This window comes from Rattus norvegicus, chromosome 8 (genome assembly GCF_021556685.1).
Source record: "Rattus norvegicus strain SHRSP/BbbUtx chromosome 8, alternate assembly SHRSP_T2T, whole genome shotgun sequence".
Taxonomy (NCBI): domain Eukaryota; kingdom Metazoa; phylum Chordata; class Mammalia; order Rodentia; family Muridae; genus Rattus; species Rattus norvegicus.
In genome coordinates this window covers 87021379-87040681 of record NC_141541.1, presented here as the reverse complement: position 1 = coordinate 87040681, position 19303 = coordinate 87021379, and the positions used below count along the sequence as shown (strand labels likewise).

General features: G+C 44.2%; 1 protein-coding gene across 1 annotated transcript; it reads left to right on the top strand.

The window, feature by feature from the left end:
• The first annotated feature begins 1144 nt into the window (after window positions 1-1144).
• On the top strand, window positions 1145-14416 carry Cgas (cyclic GMP-AMP synthase). Its single transcript, NM_001444196.1, is given in 5 exon segments — window positions 1145-1914; window positions 7241-7460; window positions 8990-9232; window positions 10183-10285; window positions 11116-14416. Coding segments are annotated over 5 exon segments (1533 nt in total). The 5' UTR covers window positions 1145-1290; the 3' UTR covers window positions 11459-14416.
• The last annotated feature ends 4887 nt before the right edge of the window (window positions 14417-19303 follow it).

Sequence of the window (19303 nt, the reverse complement as noted above, 5' to 3'; positions counted from 1 at the left end):
CAGGATGGACCTCAGATTTATTGCTGTTTGAGACAGGATCTCACTCTCTTACCCAGGTTTGTACTTCTGGGCTCGAAGATGCTCTGCCTAAGCCTCCAGAGTAGCTGGAACCATGGACCTATGCTACCACAGGTGATGATAAGAGTTGGTTAACCAGAAAGACTCACATTAAAAGAATTGCAATTACATTTACAGTTACAGTATGGTTGTTGCAGTGAACTTTGCTCCTTTCAAAATCATTGTTAAAATTTCATTCTCTCTGGATGCTCATGCCTCTTGCACTGTTTTCTTCTTTCTTCTTTCTAGTTATTCTTCTTCCTCCTCCTCTTCCTCTTCTTTTTCTGAAACAGGGTTTCTCTGTGTAGCCCCAGCTGTCCTAGAACTAGCTCTGTAGACCTCCAACTTAACTGCCTCTGCCTCCGCTGGGACTAATGGTGAGTGCTACCACACTGGCAAGGCATTGCAAGTCTCCTTTAAACAAGAGGTCTCCTGTTTAAAGTATATTTCTGCAAAGGAGGAAGTGTTTCCATCCCCAGGCATGTCTACTTGCCATTCAAAAGTGAATGCTCAGAAGGCAAATTCCCATTTGGGGAACTCAAATGCAGACATTGATGGGAAGGAGGTAAGAGTTGCAGGGGCAACAGGACGGCAGCACACTGATTAGTGTCTTTTTATCCAGGCCACCTGTATCTTATGGCATATGGTGTGTACGCGCGCGGAATCTCAGCACTTCAAAGTAGGATGGCTTCCACTGTTGCCGCCCAAGAAACTCACATAAGCACTTTAAAGTTCTTTAAGATCCCATGTCCTTTTTAGAAAGATGAGTTGAAATACTAATTCCAAGCAGTCAATCTAACCTGTAAAGGCTCAGTGAATTTCTATTTCTCATTAACAAGGACGGCAAATTTTCACTTGAAGTTTACATTAAAACACGTTTTTTATGGACTACAAATGTACTAGAGACAGTAGTGTACTGAAATACTTGGTGGTAGGTCGGCAAATTTGGCCGTCTAAACCTCTGCTAGTGTTTTCCGCGTCTTTGCGGTAAAGGAGGGGGCGGGTGGTTTCCCAGTCAGTGGCTCAGCTGATCTCCACTGGTGAAAAAGTTCGCATCTCTTGGACCGCCTCTTCCTGGCGCTGAATCCTGCGCCTGCTGGTGGCGCTTACAGACAGGCTACGTTCCCGCCACATTTTTAAGTTTCGTTTCCAGCGGTCACTGAGAGTTCCCCTTCCCGCGGCCTTTCTCCGAAGTCGATTATACTTTCTGGCAGCGAAGGAAGAACGGCAGATATGGAAGATCCGCGTAGAAGGACGACGGCGCCGCGCGCTAAGAAGCCGTCTGCGAAGCGCGCCCCGACGCGGCCCAGCGGAACCCGGGCCACCGTGTCCCACGCGGGAAGCTGCGGCCCGCAAAGAGGGGCGCGATCGCGACGGGTGGAGCGTGACGGGGACACCACGGAGAAGCCACACACCCCAGCGCCCCGAGTGCGTCCCAGAAGGGCCGCTGAGCGCACCGAGGATGCACAGCCCTTGGCCACGGACGCGGCTGGAGCCTCCGAGAGGCCCGCGGTCCGGGAGCCCCAGCGGCAAGTCATCCTCGATCCTGAGCCGCCCGCTGTGCCGGAGCCCCAGGCGCCCGAGGATCCCGAGGCGCCGACTGTCGCAAGGGGACCTGTCCGCAGAAGGGGCGCACGCTCCATCCGGCAGCCCAGAGCGTCGCAAGGGTCCAGGAAGGAGCCAGACAAGCTAAAGAAGGTGCTGGACAAATTGAGATTGAAACGCAAAGAAATCTCGGCGGCGGCCGAGACGGTGAATAAAGTCGTGGATCAACTGCTGCGCAGAATGCAGAGACGGGAGTCCGAGTTCAAAGGCGTGGAGCAGCTGAACACCGGCAGCTATTATGAACATGTGAAGGTGAGCGGCCAAGACCTGCTTGCTGGAGGGGTTCCGGCCCTACTCCTCACCTCCTACCTGCCTGCTCAGCTGTTTGGGGTTCCCCACACTCTTAGGCTCCTCCCTTGGAACAACCCAGACTTTTTTTTTTTTTAATTCACCCAGTTAGCCCACAGCAGCCAATATTGACAGCTAGTTAGTTTCTCTTAACACTCTGCTTTGGAGGAATTCTGGACTTCCTCCCGAATTACGAGGAGCAGAAGAGAGGATAGGGGACCTTAAAGCAGTCACAGTGGTCCGCGCGCTCAGCGTGGATGATGACTATTATGGCTGAATGGATGGAGTCACCTTTCTTTCTTTTTTTCTTTTCCTTCTTTCTTTTTTTTTCTTTTGGTTCTTTCGGAGCTGGGGACTGAACCCAGGGCCTTGCGCTTCCTAGGCAAGCGCTCTACCACTGAGCTAAATCCCCAACCCCTGGAGTCACCTTTCTTAATCCTTCCCCAACTATATCCTCTAGATTGAATCTAACCCATCCCAGAGAACCTGGAATGCTTGCAATTAGGGCAGAATTGTATACAACTAGCTGGGAGAGCTGGCTGAGTATTCAAGTGAAGGTCCCGTGGCATTCTCATACCTTCTGAGTGAACATCAGTTAACAAGCCTAGCTTTAATGCTCTTTGGAGAGCAAGGCCCAGCTGAATTCCTGAAGGGGGTGGTAACAATTCTCCGCCGGTGAAATGAGTCGATTCAAGCCAAATTAAAGTACATTAAGGCAGTTTTATTGGAAAGCTGCTCTTGGGCAGGGTCGCTGGTCCTAAGGAACAAAGGCCAGGGAAGTCACCATAGGGAGAAGACAGAGGGGAAGGGGAAGAGAAAGAGAGAAAGAGTCGCCCATGCAGGGAGCAGAGAGGCAGAGAGGAGGAGAGAAAGAAGGGAAGAGAGGCAGGAAGAGGGAGGTTGTGGGGGATCGAGAGGAGGGGAGGGGAGGGGAGGGGAAGAGAGGAGAGGAGAAGAAAGGCGAAGAGAGGAGAGGAGAGAGCACAAAAATCTCCACATTTATATAGGGAAGAGCTTCTGGGGGAGGGGAAGCCCAGCCCCTTGACTGGAAAGTTCAGGGCAGAGAGTGGAGTATGTCAGCCATGCCCTGTAACAGGTAGAGACTGAGGGATGCTGGGAGAACCTGAAGGCCAGGTTGGCTTTGGTTACATATGCACCTGGATCTGACACCCCAGCCTTTTGTTGATAATAGATGAATAAGGGGCCTGGTCATTGTCTATGACTACTTCCTGCTGACATTGGGTGCCATTCTTGGGGAAGGAGTCAAAACAGGAATGTTGGCCAAGTCTGGGAAGGGCAGGTTGTTTTACTTGCTGTCCAGGTTGTGGAACTATCTGGGGCTAGCCACTTTCAGGATGCTGTAACAGATATGTTAGGGGCAGAAGATAAATTTATGGAGTTTAGGGAGAAAAAATATTTCTTGGATGTACATTTGGAACTTTTAGATCCGTGGTCTTGGTAATTGAGGGTGGGGCTCCCAGGACCAGGGAAGGGGAATAGATCCCACCTCAGGAATAGACAGGTGGGGAGGAAAACAGGCTGTTGGTTGGCAGTACTTATCTGGAGTCAGTTTGACTGTGAGAAGTGATTCTAGTGGATGCCCTGAAGCTTCTAAGTATCTTTTTAAGTTTAAAAAAAAAAAAGAGATACATTTTAGAAGTGTTAGTATTACCTCTGTTTCAGGTTAAAGCCCTGAACTTTGAAGTCTCACCACAAGGGTAGCACGTGGAAGGGAAGAGATCTGAAGCATTTTCCTTCCTCCCATGTTCCTTAACTCACTTTCATTAGCATTCAAGGTTCTCACGACTTCCAACCTTCATAACTTACGTTTACCAACCTCAAAACATCTTCCTGTTTCCTCAAACACTTTCTTAGAAGCTTTCCTATCTTCAGACCTTATATAAACTGTAAACTCTTTTTCTGTTGAAAGTCACCATGAGACACTGGTAAAGTGAGTTTCTTTTGATAAAGAAATAGTAAAAAGTTATTTCTTTCACTAGTCTAGTCTTCAAAGCCCCCAGAGATCTGAGAAGGATAAATTTCACCCAAGTAAGCAGGAAGTATAATCCAAATGGCCTATGTAGCAGTTAAAATGACAGAGACTAGTCTAAAGTCCACCACCTAAACAATTGTCCCAGGCTCCCGTGGTCTCCATGGCATCTCATGTACAGGCAGTCTTTGGCTATTTGGCCCAAAATATGAGAGGCTTCTCTGTGGAGGAGGAACATGGGAAAGACTGACCTCATATTGTCTTAGGCAACATGGGCCAATTAATTCTCCTGTGTCCTATTTGTCCACAGTTCAGGCTGGGCCCCAGCCTAGGAAAGGCAATGTGGCAGTCTTTTCCTGTGATTAGTGTAGTACAATCCAGGTGGAGTCCTTTGTCAGTGTGCCCGTATCTTCTTGGAGACCTTCGGAGTGGTCATTGCTAGGATTTAAGAGTCTTTGTCTGTCATGGTAAGTTTAAGCATTTTTTAAAAAAAAGATTTACACTGTCCTCTGACATACCAGAAGACATCAGATCCTATTACAGATGGTTGTGGGAATTGAACTCAGGACCTCTGGAAGAGCAGTCAGTGCTCTAAACCACTGAGCCATCTCTCAAGCTCCCAATCAGTGTTCTTAACTGCCGAGCCATCTCCCAGCACCGAGTGTAAGCATCCTAAATGCCATATCCCGCAGGATTCTGGAGTGTCTGAGGACCATCTGTCTATTTAAAGAATATTCTAATAGACAAACCTTGCTTGTTTCTAGTTACTCGTCCTAGGTTTAACCTTAAAAACATGTACAGGTGGATAAATAAGGTTTGAGGGCTAGGACTGACCAAGCGTTTCTGAGTTCAACAGTCTTTGTTTTTAGCTATCTGCTCTAAACTGTACCTGTAGCATTAAATTTTAAAACGCCTTTTTAAGAGTGAAGACATAATCACAGTTTTCAGAAGACAAAAACTAAGTTCTAACAAGTGTAAACAATTTAAGATCTCCAAAATTAATACCAAGTAGGTTACTATTGTTAGAGGGTTTGGCTGTCAGGTAGGACTGAGGGATGCTGGGAGAAGCTTGTAGTCACTTCGGTATGTTTGCTATGTACCTCAGCCCATTGTCCTGGGTCTGAATCTCAATAGGTGGCAGTGTGGCTCGGAGGCTGATACTGTACAGTAGTGAAGATTGCAAGAAATCAATCAAAAGCTAGTGGTTTCACTCAAGTGATCTGGTAGCTCATCCCAGAAGGGAGGCAGAGGCAGGTGAATCTCTGTGAGTTCAAGGCAGGACAGCTAGGGTTACATAGAGTCACTGTCTCAAACCGAAACAAATAAAAGAACGAACCACAGCAATTTGCAACATGAATGGATTGTAAAAACAAGCTAGTGCACATAGCCACTGTAATACGTCAAGAAAAGGAAACCGATGAATGAGATTGGCAAAGGGGCAAAGACCTATTCTGCATAGACGACATAATTATGTATAAGCTATTAAAATGACCAGCAAGCTAGCAAGATTACTAGACACAAAACCAATAGACTAAAACCAACTGTTTAAATGTGCCAGCAAGAGAAGTGCAAATGAGGTACAGATGGAGTAAAGTACAAATGACGGAGTAAAAACCAAGTAGAGGGAGGAGAGATGGCTCAGAGGTTAAGGGCACTGGCTGCTCTTCCAGAGGACCAGGTTTCGGGTCCCAGCAACCACATGGTAGTTCAAAACCATCTGTAACTCCCATTCCCTGGGATCCGAGACTTTCTTCTGGTTTGCACAGGCACTAGGCACATACATGGTGCAAAGGCATTCGTGTAGGCAAAGCACTCGTATCAATAAGATAAATAAGTAATGTTTAGAAAACACAGCTCAGGGGACTGGAGAGATGGCTCAGTGGTTAAGAGCACTGACTGCTCTTCCAGAGGTCCTGAGTTCAATTCTCAGCAACCACATCGTTGCTCACAACCATCTGTAATGAGATCTGGTTCCCTTTTCTGGTGTGTCTGAAGACAGCAACAGTGTACTTAAAAAGCACAGTTCAGGGGTTGGGGATTTAGCTCAGTGGAAGCTCAAGGCCCTGGGTTCGGTCCCCAGCTCCGAAAAAAAAAAAAAAAAAAAAAAAAAAAAAAAGCACAGTAGCACAGTTCAAACTAATGAATGCTTCTTTGCTATTTTATTTTATGTCAGTGTCCAAGGCTGGCCTCTAACTTACTGTGTAGCCCAGGATGATCCTTCTGACAGTTCTGGGCATTGAACCCAGGGCTTCATCCACGCCAAGCAAAATAGTCTACCAAAATGAGCTCCCTTCCTAGCTCTCTGTAGTATTTAATATAGGAAAAGTATTTACTGTCAGTGCTAGATGATTGTTGACAACATGAAAAAGGATTTTTATTGTTGTTTTGTTTTTAGACAGGACTTTACTATGTAGCCCAGGCTGACTCCTCAAACTTGTGATTCTCTTACCCCAGTCTTCCAAGGGCTGTGATTACAGGTAAATGTTGCCATGCTAGCCTCAAAACACGTTTCTGTGACCACTCTGGCAGGCATGTGTATTTTGTGCTATAAAAAGTAAAATCACAAGGTTTTTAATTTTACTGAAACCTTTTGGGTGACTGTTTTTGATTTTTGAGGTAGAGTCTCACTATGAAGCCATGGGTCAAAGAAATTCACTAAGTAGACCTGGCTGCCCTCAACTCACAGAGCTCTCCCTGTTTCTACCTCCAGAATGCTGGAATTAACCCCTCTTCCCAGGATTTTGATATATAAATTATGCCAGAAAAATTAAGCAGTCTAAGACTAGGGTTCTTTTTGTGGAAGGATTTTACTTTATTTAAAAAATATTTACTTATATGTTGTTTACGTATATGTGTGAGTTATAGGCACCCTATGTACAGGAACCTGTGCAGGCCAGAAGAGGATGTCATGTCACTTGGCAATGTCACTTCGCACTTTAGTTACAGGTGGCTGTGAGCTGTCTGCTTGGGTGCTGGAAACCAAATTTGAGTTTTAGCCTGGCTTGGGTTGTCGTGAAATTTCAGGCCAGCCTGGGCTACAGAGTAAGACCCTGTTTTAAAACAAACAAAACATACATGATTGGCTTTAAAAAAGAAAAGTTGAGGGGCTCTGCAAGCTGAAACCTATAATGTGGTATGTAGCAACACGGATGTCCTGCTCTCGGGTGCTCTGATCCTGTTCCAAAAAGGAAGATATATTGGGGATCTTGCTTTTCATTGTGGAGTGCCAAGTGAAAATTTCAAGGGGGGAAAAAAGCAATCATTTGGAAATATTTCAATGTTATTTTTACTATTCTTTAGATTTCTGCTCCTAATGAATTTGATGTTATGTTTAAACTGGAAGTCCCCAGAATCGAGCTAGAAGAATATTACGAAACTGGTGCTTTCTATCGTGTGAAGTTCAAGAGAATTCCACGAGGAAATCCTCTGAGTCATTTTTTAGAAGGGGAAGTATTATCAGCTACCAAGGTGCTGTCAAAGTTTAGGGAACTCATTAAAGAAGAAGTGAAAGAGATCAAAGGTGAGATTGGCAGGTTTGAACCTTGCAGATCTGATGCTGCCTTACTGCTCAGATTCACTCCTCTGCTGATTTCCTCTGACCTCCCCCAATATCTCTCCATCTCTCTCCCCAGCTTCTCTGTCACCCCTTCTGAGGGCGCTCCCAGAAATCTTTCCTTGGAGCAGTCTACTGCCACCACCCAAAGCTTCCTGAACTGACCACACTACCTGTCCTGGGGCTGTGTTCACATGGGCATCTACAGCTCCTGCTATCTGTCTGTCCATCCATCCATCCATCCATCCATCCATCCATCCATCCATCCATCCATCCATCTTTTGAAGCAGGATATCACTATGTAACTGTAACCCTGGCTGCCCTATGTACTGGTTATTATGTAGACCAGGCTGGCCTTGAACTTAACAGAAATCTGTCTGTATCTGCCTCCTGAATGCTGACATTAAAAGCACCCCCAGCAAGCTCACACTAAATTTCATTTTGGTTCAGTGTTTTCTCAACATCAACCATTTTATAGGACGATCTGGTGGAGTCAGGGCTAAAGTATCCTTTCCCTCCTCACAGGCTTAGTGCCCTTCCCAGTTCTGTTGATTTGTGACGATTTGTGTGGCTGTTAAATTAGAGATGGGGTATCATTTATTTTCCATTTTTTGGGGTGACAGTAGGGGTTGAACTCACGATCTTGTGCAATATTGGGCAGGCACTGCCCCCTGAGATCCTATTTGAACTCTGTAATTGCTCTTTCTTCTACTGTTTCTCGGTACTCATTGCCGCTATGCTGGACTGTGGCTACTCTCATCCCTGCTGCTATGTGGCAACGTTTGCTGGCTTTTCTCCAAAGTACCATTTAAAATTCTAAATGAAAATGTGGTTACAACACTCCTGTAATGACAATTTTTGAATTTTGGGTTCTTTAAAAAAAAAACAACAACACAGAGATAAGAATGTGTTTTTGTTTTAGTCCCAGGTATGGAGGAGATATGGGGCTTCTTAGGACTGTCCGAAGCAGCTTACTCTAATTTGCCTCGTACTCTAACAGAGACATGGTTTTGCCAGCTACAGATAGTTTCTGCGCTTGTGTGACGTTTGGGATTCTGGGAGCTTTTCAGAGGGTATATAAATGCCAGAGTCCCATAGGAGTGGTTGTTGGTTGTTCAAGGGGGTCGGTTGTGGTTTGTTAGTAGTTGTGCTCAAAGGAGAAGCAAAAGGAAATTAGATCATGGCGCTTACTCCCCACCAACGATAGGAGGTGAAATTGGGGGGGGGGGATAAAGGGTGGGAAAAAGAACCCACAAACTAGCAAAGACCAGTTACACAGTCCCAAACCCGAAGTCTTTAGGAATGCTTTCACAGGTTCTTGATAGACTCCTGACAGCTTTTCCAGATAGTATCTTGGTTACATGGGCATAGGTCTGTACTGCAGCTAAGGTTAATTAGGGCTAAGGGTATAGAACTTTAAGTTATGGTTCTGTTGCTTTCTCGTACTTCCAGAGAAAATGGACCAACTCTTTCTTTGCTTCAATGTGTGTGAACAGATACAGATGTCACCGTGGAGGAGGAAAAACCAGGAAGCCCTGCTGTAACCCTTCTCATCAGGAACCCTGAAGAAATATCTGTGGATATAATCCTGGCTTTGGAATCGAAAGGCAGCTGGCCTATTAGTACCAAAGGAGGACTACCTATTCAAGACTGGCTCGGCACAAAAGTGAGGACCAATCTAAGACGAGAGCCGTTTTATCTTGTACCCAAGAATGCAAAAGATGGAAATCGTTTTCAAGGTTAGTTAAATGTAAAGATTGCCGGGAAGGGTGTACAAGGCTCGTTAGTGTCCTCTGCAAAGACAGGAAAAGATGAACACAGAGTGTGCTGGCATTTTCAGAGCTGTCAGGCTAAACAGACCGCAAAATGAGTGCAGCCAGCTCAGCCTGAGAAGTGTGTGGCTGTCCTACTCGAGAAGGCTGCAGGCAGGAGCAACAGGGTTTCAGGTCACCTCTGCTCCATAATGAGTTTCAGGCCAAGCTGGGTGACCTGAGACCCTGTCTCAAAATAACCCCAAGCCATAGCAACAATCATCTCTTCACTTTATTTTTTTTTTATTTTTGTTCCTCCCTCCCTCCCTCCCTCCCTTTCTCCCTCCCTCCCTTCTTCCCTCCTTCCCTTCTTTCCTCCCTCTCCCTCCTCTTTGCCCCAATTGTCAGATTCCAACCTGTGGCCTAAGTACTTATTATCTCTTCACTTTAATGGCTACAAGTCACTGTATCTAACGTTTGTTTCTTTGTGAGTGAAGACAGTGCTGTCTTGGACCCAGTCCACTGTGGTTCAGAATCTTGGGGCTTCCCCTCGACCAGCTGTGTGATCCTGTGCTACTTTTGAAGTCTCTTGTGTAGTCTCTCATCTGTGCACATCAAAGTTCCTTGAAAGATTGTGGAGAAGTTACACCATTGGAGAAGCAAAGTATAGCAACATTAATTTAGCACAACATAAGAGATAATATGTCTGCTCATTGCTAAGTGCATGAAGTTCCTCTCTCTGTATTTCCCCCATTTGTGCCTACTTTTGCTAATGTTTACTGTAGTAATTGTCTATCCATTCACTTCTTTTGATCCGTCCTTTTCTTAAAGTCCTTCAGGATGATATTTTAGCATAGGATCTAGACTTAGGTGTCATGCTTGTTTACGTGTGGCTGTTTTTAGTAAGACAGCTTTCTGTTTTTCTTTCTGAAATTAAGGAGAGACATGGCGCCTCTCCTTCTCTCACACTGAAAAATACATTTTGAATAATCATGGGATAGGAAAAACATGTTGTGAATCTTCTGGAGCAAAATGTTGCAGGTAACGTCCTTTTTTATTTTTTTTTTTAATGACAAACTATCTATCTAACATTTAATGCTTTCTTGGCATTATAGCTCAGGTCTGAGGATGATTTTTGTTGGGCTGGGTTGGGAGAAGGGTGGTGTTGGGATGGTTTTGGTTAGAGAGCAAGAGGGAAGGAGAGGGGAGGAAGGGGAGAAGCAGAGGAGGAATACATCCTGGGAGCTCCCTGTATAGCCCAGGCGGGTCTTGAACTCACTCTGTAGCCAGTACTGACCTTGAACTCATTGTGGTCTTCCAGCCTCAGCCCGCCAAGCGCTGGGATTGTAGGTATGCATACTATACCTGGCTGATTGAGTATATTATTGTCATAAAAGGTGAAGAGACCAAAGAATGACTCTTATTGGATAGTAGAGGCTACTATGGGATGGAATAGCTGTGTTGCCATTAGGAACTGACCAGCAAAACTTTAAATACACTAAGTGGGTCATTTTTCTTGTTAGAATATCCACCATTGTGTGCTATCAAGCATGGTAGCACACACTGTAGTCCCAGCACTTGAGAGGCAGAGGAGAGTTAGGAGCCAAAGGCCAGCCTCTGCTACATGACAAGTTTATGGCCAACCTGAGCTAACGAGACCCTGTCTTTTAAAAAGTTGGAAATAAAGAAGAAAGTATGTTTTAAAAACAAAAAAAGACAGACAAGGTGGCACGTGTCTTTAATTCCAGCACTTGTACTTGGGAACCAGACAGGTGGGCGTCTTATGTCCCAGGAAAGCCAGGGTTACATGAACATCAAAAGAGACAGGTTGTAAATTGGTACAAATTAGTATCTTCTTTTTTACTTAACAGGAAAGAATGTTTAAAATTAATGAAATACCTTTTGGAACAGTTGAAAAGAGAGTTTCAAGAGCTAGATGCATTCTGTTCTTACCACGTGAAAACTGCCATCTTTCATATGTGGACCAAGGACCCACAGGACAGTCAGTGGGACCCCAGGAACCTAAGCACCTGCTTTGATAAGTTTTTGACATTCTTCCTGGAGTGCCTCAGGACAGAGAAACTGGACCACTATTTTATTCCAAAGTTTAATCTGTTTTCTCAAGAGCTAATTGACAAAAAAAGTAAAGAATTTCTGTCAGAGAAAATCGAATATGAAAGAAACAATGGATTTCCAATTTTCAACAAGTTTTGAAACTATGTATTTGTGTATACATTATACTGTGTTTTGTGGGTGTTTAGGTCAGAGGTTGATGCCAGATGTCTTCTTCAGTCTTATTCACTTTTGGGTGTGGGGTGGAAAGAGTGGTGATTTCAAGACATCATTTCTCTGTGTAGTCCTGGCTGTCTTGTAACTCCCTCTGTAGACCAGGCTGGTCTTAAACAAAGAGATCTGCCTGCCTCTGCCACTGGAATGCTGCGATTAAAGGCGAGTGCCACGCTAGTTGGCACACTTCACTTTTTTGAGAGAGGGTCAGCCTCTGAGCTCATGGAGGTGTCCGGGCTGATCAGCCAAGTGAGCTCCTGGGATCCACCTGTCTCTGCTTCCCCAACCCTGGGGCGATAGATGAACATGACCTACACAGCTTTCACATGGTTGCTAGAGATCTGAACTCAAGTAAGACCTCATGCTTGCACAACAAGTACTATTGTGACTGAGCCATCTTCCTGCCCTGGGATTGTCTTTTGAAATGGAATTGGGTTAAAGTGACTTAAGTCCATTGTGGTGGTGTATGTTTGCAGTTTCGGTACTTGGGAAGTTTTCTTTTTCTTTTTCTTTTTTAACATGGACAGTTTTTGTTATATGAAAACATCCAAAGCACAAACACACATGCCCCACTCTCAGGGAGCGTAAGAATCCTAGATTCTCCTTTTCTCTCAAGCATTTATATCCTAGTTACAAAAATGGAGCTGTAAAGGATGTATAAAGACATGAGGATCTTCTTGCTTGTTCTGTACAGCGTCTGAAGTAATCTTGTACAAGCATCTGGAGTAATCTTGACAAGAAGAAGCAAAATCTTCCTAATTAAAGAACAGAGTGTCTGCCACCTGCCCACAAGCAGTTCCTGTTTGCCTGACATGTCTATAGGAGCATGGGCACAGGAAATGTTGAGACAGACACGGGCCAGGCTATTGCTTCTCATTCCCAGAAGGCACACATCCCCACACCATTTACTAGTTATTCCTGACCTCTATAGGCGAATCCCTTCGATTCTACCTACTTTGAGGTATTAAATGCGTAAGAAAAGGACTAGTTATGTCCAAGTAACATGCAATAAAAATATTTTTAGGGCTGGAGAGATGGCTCAGAGGTTAAGAGAACGGGCTGCTCTTCCAGAGGTTCTGAGTTCAATTTCCAACAAACACATGGGGGCTCACAATCATCTGTAATGGGATCTGATGCTCCCTTCTGGTGTGTCAGACTAAATAAATCTTAAAGAAAAAAAATAAAAGAAAGAAAGAAAGAAAATATTTTTAAACCAACATGGTTAAGTGTTAAGGTTTTTAGAAATCGAAAAAATTTATTCACATGATTTTAAACTAGTCAAAGCTATTTCTTTTGTAGTAGTTTTCTTAGTTTGGGTTTTACGGCTATGAAGAGATACCATGACCAAGGCAACTCTTATAAGGGTCAACATTTAATTGGGGCTGGCTTACAGGTTCAGAGGTTCAGTCCATTATCACTATGGCAGGAAGCATGGCAGTGTCCAGGAAGGCATAGTACTGGAGAAGGAGCTGAACATTCTATATCTTCATCCAAAGGAAGCTAGGAGCAGACTCACCCACATGGCTAGCAGGAGGGTCTCAAAAGCCCGCCTCCACAGTGACACACTTCCTCCAATGAGGCCACATCTACTCCAACAAGGCTATACCTCCTAATAGTGCCACTCCCTGAGCCAAGCATATTCAAACCACCACAGATGTGGAAGCAGAAAAAATAATCCAGTGTGATCCTTGACAATATTTTTAGTTCACGGATAGCCTGGGGTACACGAAACCTGCTTAAAACAAAGCACAAAGGGGCTAAAGAAGGGGTTCAGTGGTTAACAGCAGCCATTGCTCTTTTAGGACCTATGTCGGCTCCCAGCACCTAGTGGCAGACACAACTGTAACTCCAGTTCCAGGGAATCTAGTTTGACCACACACACACACACACACACACACACACACACAATTTTTTTTTCGGAGCTGGGGACCGAACCCAGGACCTTGCGCTTGCTAGGCACAATTTTTTTTAAGAGCACAAAAAGAAAAGAAAATGAAATGGATCTGATCCCATAATAGGATAATTGTGCTGGCACTTACTTATAATCCTGGTACTTGAGAAGCCGAGATAGGAGGCAAGGCCAGCCTTGGCTACAGAATAAGATCTTGTTTCAAAAACAAAACAAAACAAAACAACAACAACAAAAACCAAACCACCAAAAGCCAACAGCAGTCCCCATAAGTCACCATAAGTCGTTTGAGTTTGGCCTGGGTTTGCTCATCTGTCCTGACTCAAAAGGTACATTTTCTTTTTCTTTTTTCCTCTTTAGGATGGTCAGAACCTAGGAGGCCTTTTTGGGTATGCTGTACTTCCTTCCTTTCTCATGAAATTCCCCCCAACCCCTGACACATACACCATATGGCTGTCTGTCCATCAAATGGCTGGTGTTCTTTTTTGAATACAAAATAACCCCCAAAAATGTGACTATAATAATCCAGATGTTGTGAGAGACTGTATCAGAAGTGGTGGATTCAGACTTTGTTCAAACACAAGAGATGCGTAGGGAAGCCCTGCCCACTCTCTGTCCTAGGGTAGAAAGGAAGACCACGTTCTCCATAGGCTCTACCTCAGGTACTTTATCATGTGTGCATAAGCACGTAATTTATTTTTATTTATTTTCATTCTGTGTGTGTTTTTACAAATGCAATGGTACCTAGCGCGGAGAGACGGGCGTGGGACAGGGGATGACTCTGCATCTAAGCGCGTTCTCCAGGGACAGCTGGTGAGCTTCCACTCTTTCCAGTACTTTGTTGCATGTATTGTTGCAGGAGCCTGCTTCAGCGTTCTGTAGTTGTTCCCTGTGTAACAAATCATGTCTACCATGTGTGTTGTCCTCCCTTTTCTTAGTATCTTTCAATAAATAGGATTTAAACATGTTTTAACGTAGTTGACTGTGTCAGTCTTAAAGTTTGTGCCTTGTACTTAACATCCACTGGGTTTAGGGGTTGGGGATTTAGCTCAGTGGTAGAGCGCTTCCCTAGCAAGCGCAAGGCCCTGGGTTCGGTCCCCAGCTCCGAAAAAAAGAAAGAAAGAAAAAAAAAAAAACATCCATTGGGTTTAAATATCAGAGAAAAGGTGTCAACAATGAGGAAAGTTATGAGGTCAGTTGACAAGAAGAATGCCAGACACACTCCTCCCCCCCAAATACAGGTCTATTTAACATCTTTAAATGCATCCCACTCCCCCAAATGATACAGAAAGCCCTGGATTCAGTTCCTAGCACCTAAATAAAGTAAAAAGGAAAACACAGGCCTCAAATTTCAGAGCCTCTTGTCCCAGCTCATCAATATTCCGGATTATGTCCATATGCTGCCACACTGGGCTTCCATTACTCTTGTGAGTTCAACTCATGCTTAGATCTTGGACAACTATTTCCTTACTGCTCTGATGACTTTTATTTATTTATTTATTTTGGTTCTTTTTTTCGGAGCTGGGGACCGAACCCAGGGCCTTGTGCTTCCTAGGCAAGCGCTCTACCACTGAGCTAAATCCCCAACCCCGCTCTGATGGCTTTTAAAAGCAGACTTTAGACCCAAATCCTGTGGGAGGGAGAGCTAAACCTTCAGAGAGGCAGACAAGCCTGGGAAACCAGAAGAGACTGCTCCCTGCACACACATCTCGGACGCCAAAGGAAAAAGCCAAAGACCATCTGGAACCCTGGTGCACTGAAGCTCCCGGAAGGGGCGGCACAGGTCTCCCTGGTTGCTGCCGCTGCAGAGAGCCCCTGGGCAGCACCCCACGAGCGAACCTGAGCCTCGGGACCACAGGTAAGACCAAATTTTCTGCTGCAAGAAAGCTGCCTGGTGAGCTTGGGACACACGGAAGCAGAATTTCTCTAGGACCCAGCACGTTCTGTGTTTACCGGAAGTCCCACACCCGCGGATCCCGGCCCGCAGCAGCTCTCTGCTCCCAGACCCGGTGAGAGAGAAACCCAACCGCCTGGTCAGGTGGGCACTCCTGAGGCTGCAGAGCGGAAGAGACCACCAACACTGCTCACCCCTGCCCACATCCCTGGCCCAAGAGGAAACTGTATAAGGCCTCTGGGCTCCCGTGGGGGAGGGCCCAGGAGCGGCAGGACCCCGCCGGACCCTGAAGGAAACAGACCGGATAAACAGTTCTCTGCACCCAAATCCCGTGGGAGGGAGAGCTAAACCTTCAGAGAGGCGGACAAGCCTGGGAAACCAGAAGAGACTGCTCCCTGCACACACATCTCGGACGCCAGAGGAAAAAGCCAAAGACCATCTGGAACCCTGGTGCACTGAAGCTCCCGGAAGGGGCGGCACAGGTCTTCCTGGTTGCTGCCGCTGCAGAGAGCCCGTGGGCAGCACCCCACGAGCGAACTTGAGCCTCGGGACCACAGGTAAGACCAACTTTTCTGCTGCAAGAAAGCTGCCTGGTGAACTCAAGACACAGGCCCACAGGAACAGCTGAAGACCTGTAGAGAGGAAAAACCACACGCCCGAAAGCAGAACACTCTGTCCCCATAACTGACTGAAAGAGAGGAAAACAGGTCTACAGCACTCCTGACACACAGGCTTATAGGACAGTCTAGCCACTGTCAGAAACAGCAGAACAAAGTAACACTAGAGATAATCTGATGGCGAGAGGCAAGCGCAGGAACCCAAGCAACAGAAACCAAGACTACATGCCATCATCGGAGCCCAATTCTCCCACCAAAACAAACATGGAATATCCAAACACACCAGAAAAGCAAGATCTAGTTTCAAAATCATATTTGATCATGATGCTGGAGGACTTCAAGAAAGACATGAACACACTTAGGGAAGCACAGGAAAACATTAATAAACAAGTAAAAGCCTACAGAGAGGAATCGCAAAAATCCCTGAAAGAATTCCAGGAAAACACAATCAAACAGTTGAAGGAATTAAAAATGGAAATAGAAGCAATCAAGAAAGAACACATGGAAACAACCCTGGATATAGAAAACCAAAAGAAGAGACAAGGAGCTGTAGATACAAGCTTCACCAACAGAATACAAGAGATGGAAGAGAGAATCTCAGGAGCAGAAGATTCCATAGAAATCATTGACTCAACTGTCAAAGATAATGTAAAGCGGAAAAAGCTACTGGTCCAAAACATACAGGAAATCCAGGACTCAATGAGAAGATCAAACCTAAGGATAATAGGTATAGAAGAGAGTGAAGACTCCCAGCTCAAAGGACCAGTAAATATCTTCAACAAAATCATAGAAGAAAACTTCCCTAACCTAAAAAAAGAGATACCCATAGACATACAAGAAGCCTACAGAACTCCAAATAGATTGGACCAGAAAAGAAACACCTCCCGTCACATAATTGTCAAAACACCAAACGCACAAAATAAAGAAAGAATATTAAAAGCAGTAAGGGAAAAAGGTCAAGTAACATATAAAGGGAGACCTATCAGAATCACACCAGACTTCTCGCCAGAAACTATGAAGGCCAGAAGATCCTGGACTGATGTCATACAGACACTAAGAGAACACAAATGCCAGCCCAGGTTACTGTATCCAGCAAAACTCTCAATTAACATTGATGGAGAAACCAAGATATTCCATGACAAAACCAAATTTACACAATATCTTTCTACAAATCCAGCACTACAAAGGATAATAAATGGTAAAGCCCAACATAAGGAGGCAAGCTATACCCTAGAAGAAGCAAGAAACTAATCGTCTTGGCAACAAAACAAAGAGAATGAAAGCACACAAACATAACCTCACATCCAAATATGAATATAACGGGAAGCAATAATCACTATTCCTTAATATCTCTCAACATCAATGGCCTCAACTCCCCAATAAAAAGACATAGATTAACAAACTGGATACGCAACGAGGACCCTGCATTCTGCTGCCTACAGGAAACACACCTCAGAGACAAAGACAGACACTACCTCAGAGTGAAAGGCTGGAAAACAACTTTCCAAGCAAATGGTCAGAAGAAGCAAGCTGGAGTAGCCATTCTAATATCAAATAAAATCAATTTCCAACTAAAAGTCATCAAAAAAGATAAGGAAGGACACTTCATATTCATCAAAGGAAAAATCAACCAAGATGAACTCTCAATCCTAAATATCTATGCCCCAAATACAAGGGCACCTACATACGTAAAAGAAACCTTACTAAAGCTCAAAACACACATTGCACCTCACACAATAATAGTGGGAGATTTCAACACCCCACTCTCATCAATGGACAGATCATGGAAACAGAAATTAAACAGTGATGTAGACAGACTAAGAGAAGTCATGAGCCAAATGGACTTAACGGATATTTATAGAACATTCTATCCTAAAGCAAAAGGATATACCTTCTTCTCAGCTCCTCATGGTACTTTCTCCAAAATTGACCATATAATTGGTCAAAAAACGGGCCTCAACAGGTACAGAAAGATAGAAATAATCCCATGCGTGCTATCGGACCACCACGGCCTAAAACTGGTCTTCAATAACAATAAGGGAAGAATGCCCACATATACGTGGAAATTGAACAATGCTCTACTCAATGATAACCTGGTCAAGGAAGAAATAAAGAAAGAAATTAAAAACTTTTTAGAATTTAATGAAAATGAAGATACAACATACTCAAACTTATGGGACACAATGAAAGCTGTGCTAAGAGGAAAACTCATAGCGCTGAGTGCCTGCAGAAAGAAACAGGAAAGAGCATATGTCAGCAGCTTGACAGCACACCTAAAAGCTCTAGAGCAAAAAGAAGCAAATACACCCAGGAGGAGTAGAAGGCAGGAAATAATCAAACTCAGAGCTGAAATCAACCAAGTAGAAACAAAAAGGACCATAGAAAGAATCAACAGAACCAAAAGTTGGTTCTTTGAGAAAATCAACAAGATAGATAAACCCTTAGCCAGACTAACGAGAGGACACAGAGAGTGTGTCCAAATTAACAAAATCAGAAATGAAAAGGGAGACATAACTACAGATTCGGAGGAAATTCAAAAAATCATCAGATCTTACTATAAAAACCTATATTCAACAAAATTTGAAAATCTTCAGGAAATGGACAATTTCCTAGACAGATACCAGGTATCGAAGTTAAATCAGGAACAGATAAACCAGTTAAACAACCCCATAACTCCTAAGGAAATAGAAGCAGTCATTAAAGGTCTCCCAACCAAAAAGAGCCCAGGTCCAGACGGGTTTAGTGCAGAATTCTATCAAACCTTCATAGAAGACCTCATACCAATATTATCCAAACTATTCCACAAAATTGAAACAGATGGAGCCCTACCGAATTCCTTCTACGAAGCCACAATTACTCTTATACCTAAATCACACAAAGACACAACAAAGAAAGAGAACTTCAGACCAATTTCCCTTATGAATATCGACGCAAAAATACTCAACAAAATTCTGGCAAACCGAATTCAAGAGCACATCAAAACAATCATCCATCATGATCAAGTAGGCTTCATCCCAGGCATGCAGGGATGGTTTAATATACGGAAAACCATCAACGTGATCCATTATATAAACAAACTGAAAGAACAGAACCACATGATCATTTCATTAGACGCTGAGAAAGCATTTGACAAAATTCAACACCCCTTCATGATAAAAGTCCTGGAAAGAATAGGAATTCAAGGCCCATACCTGAACATAGTAAAAGCCATATACAGCAAACCAGTTGCTAACATTAAACTAAATGGAGAGAAACTTGAAGCAATCCCACTAAAATCAGGGACTAGACAAGGCTGCCCACTCTCTCCCTACTTATTCAATATAGTTCTTGAAGTTCTAGCCAGAGCAATCAGA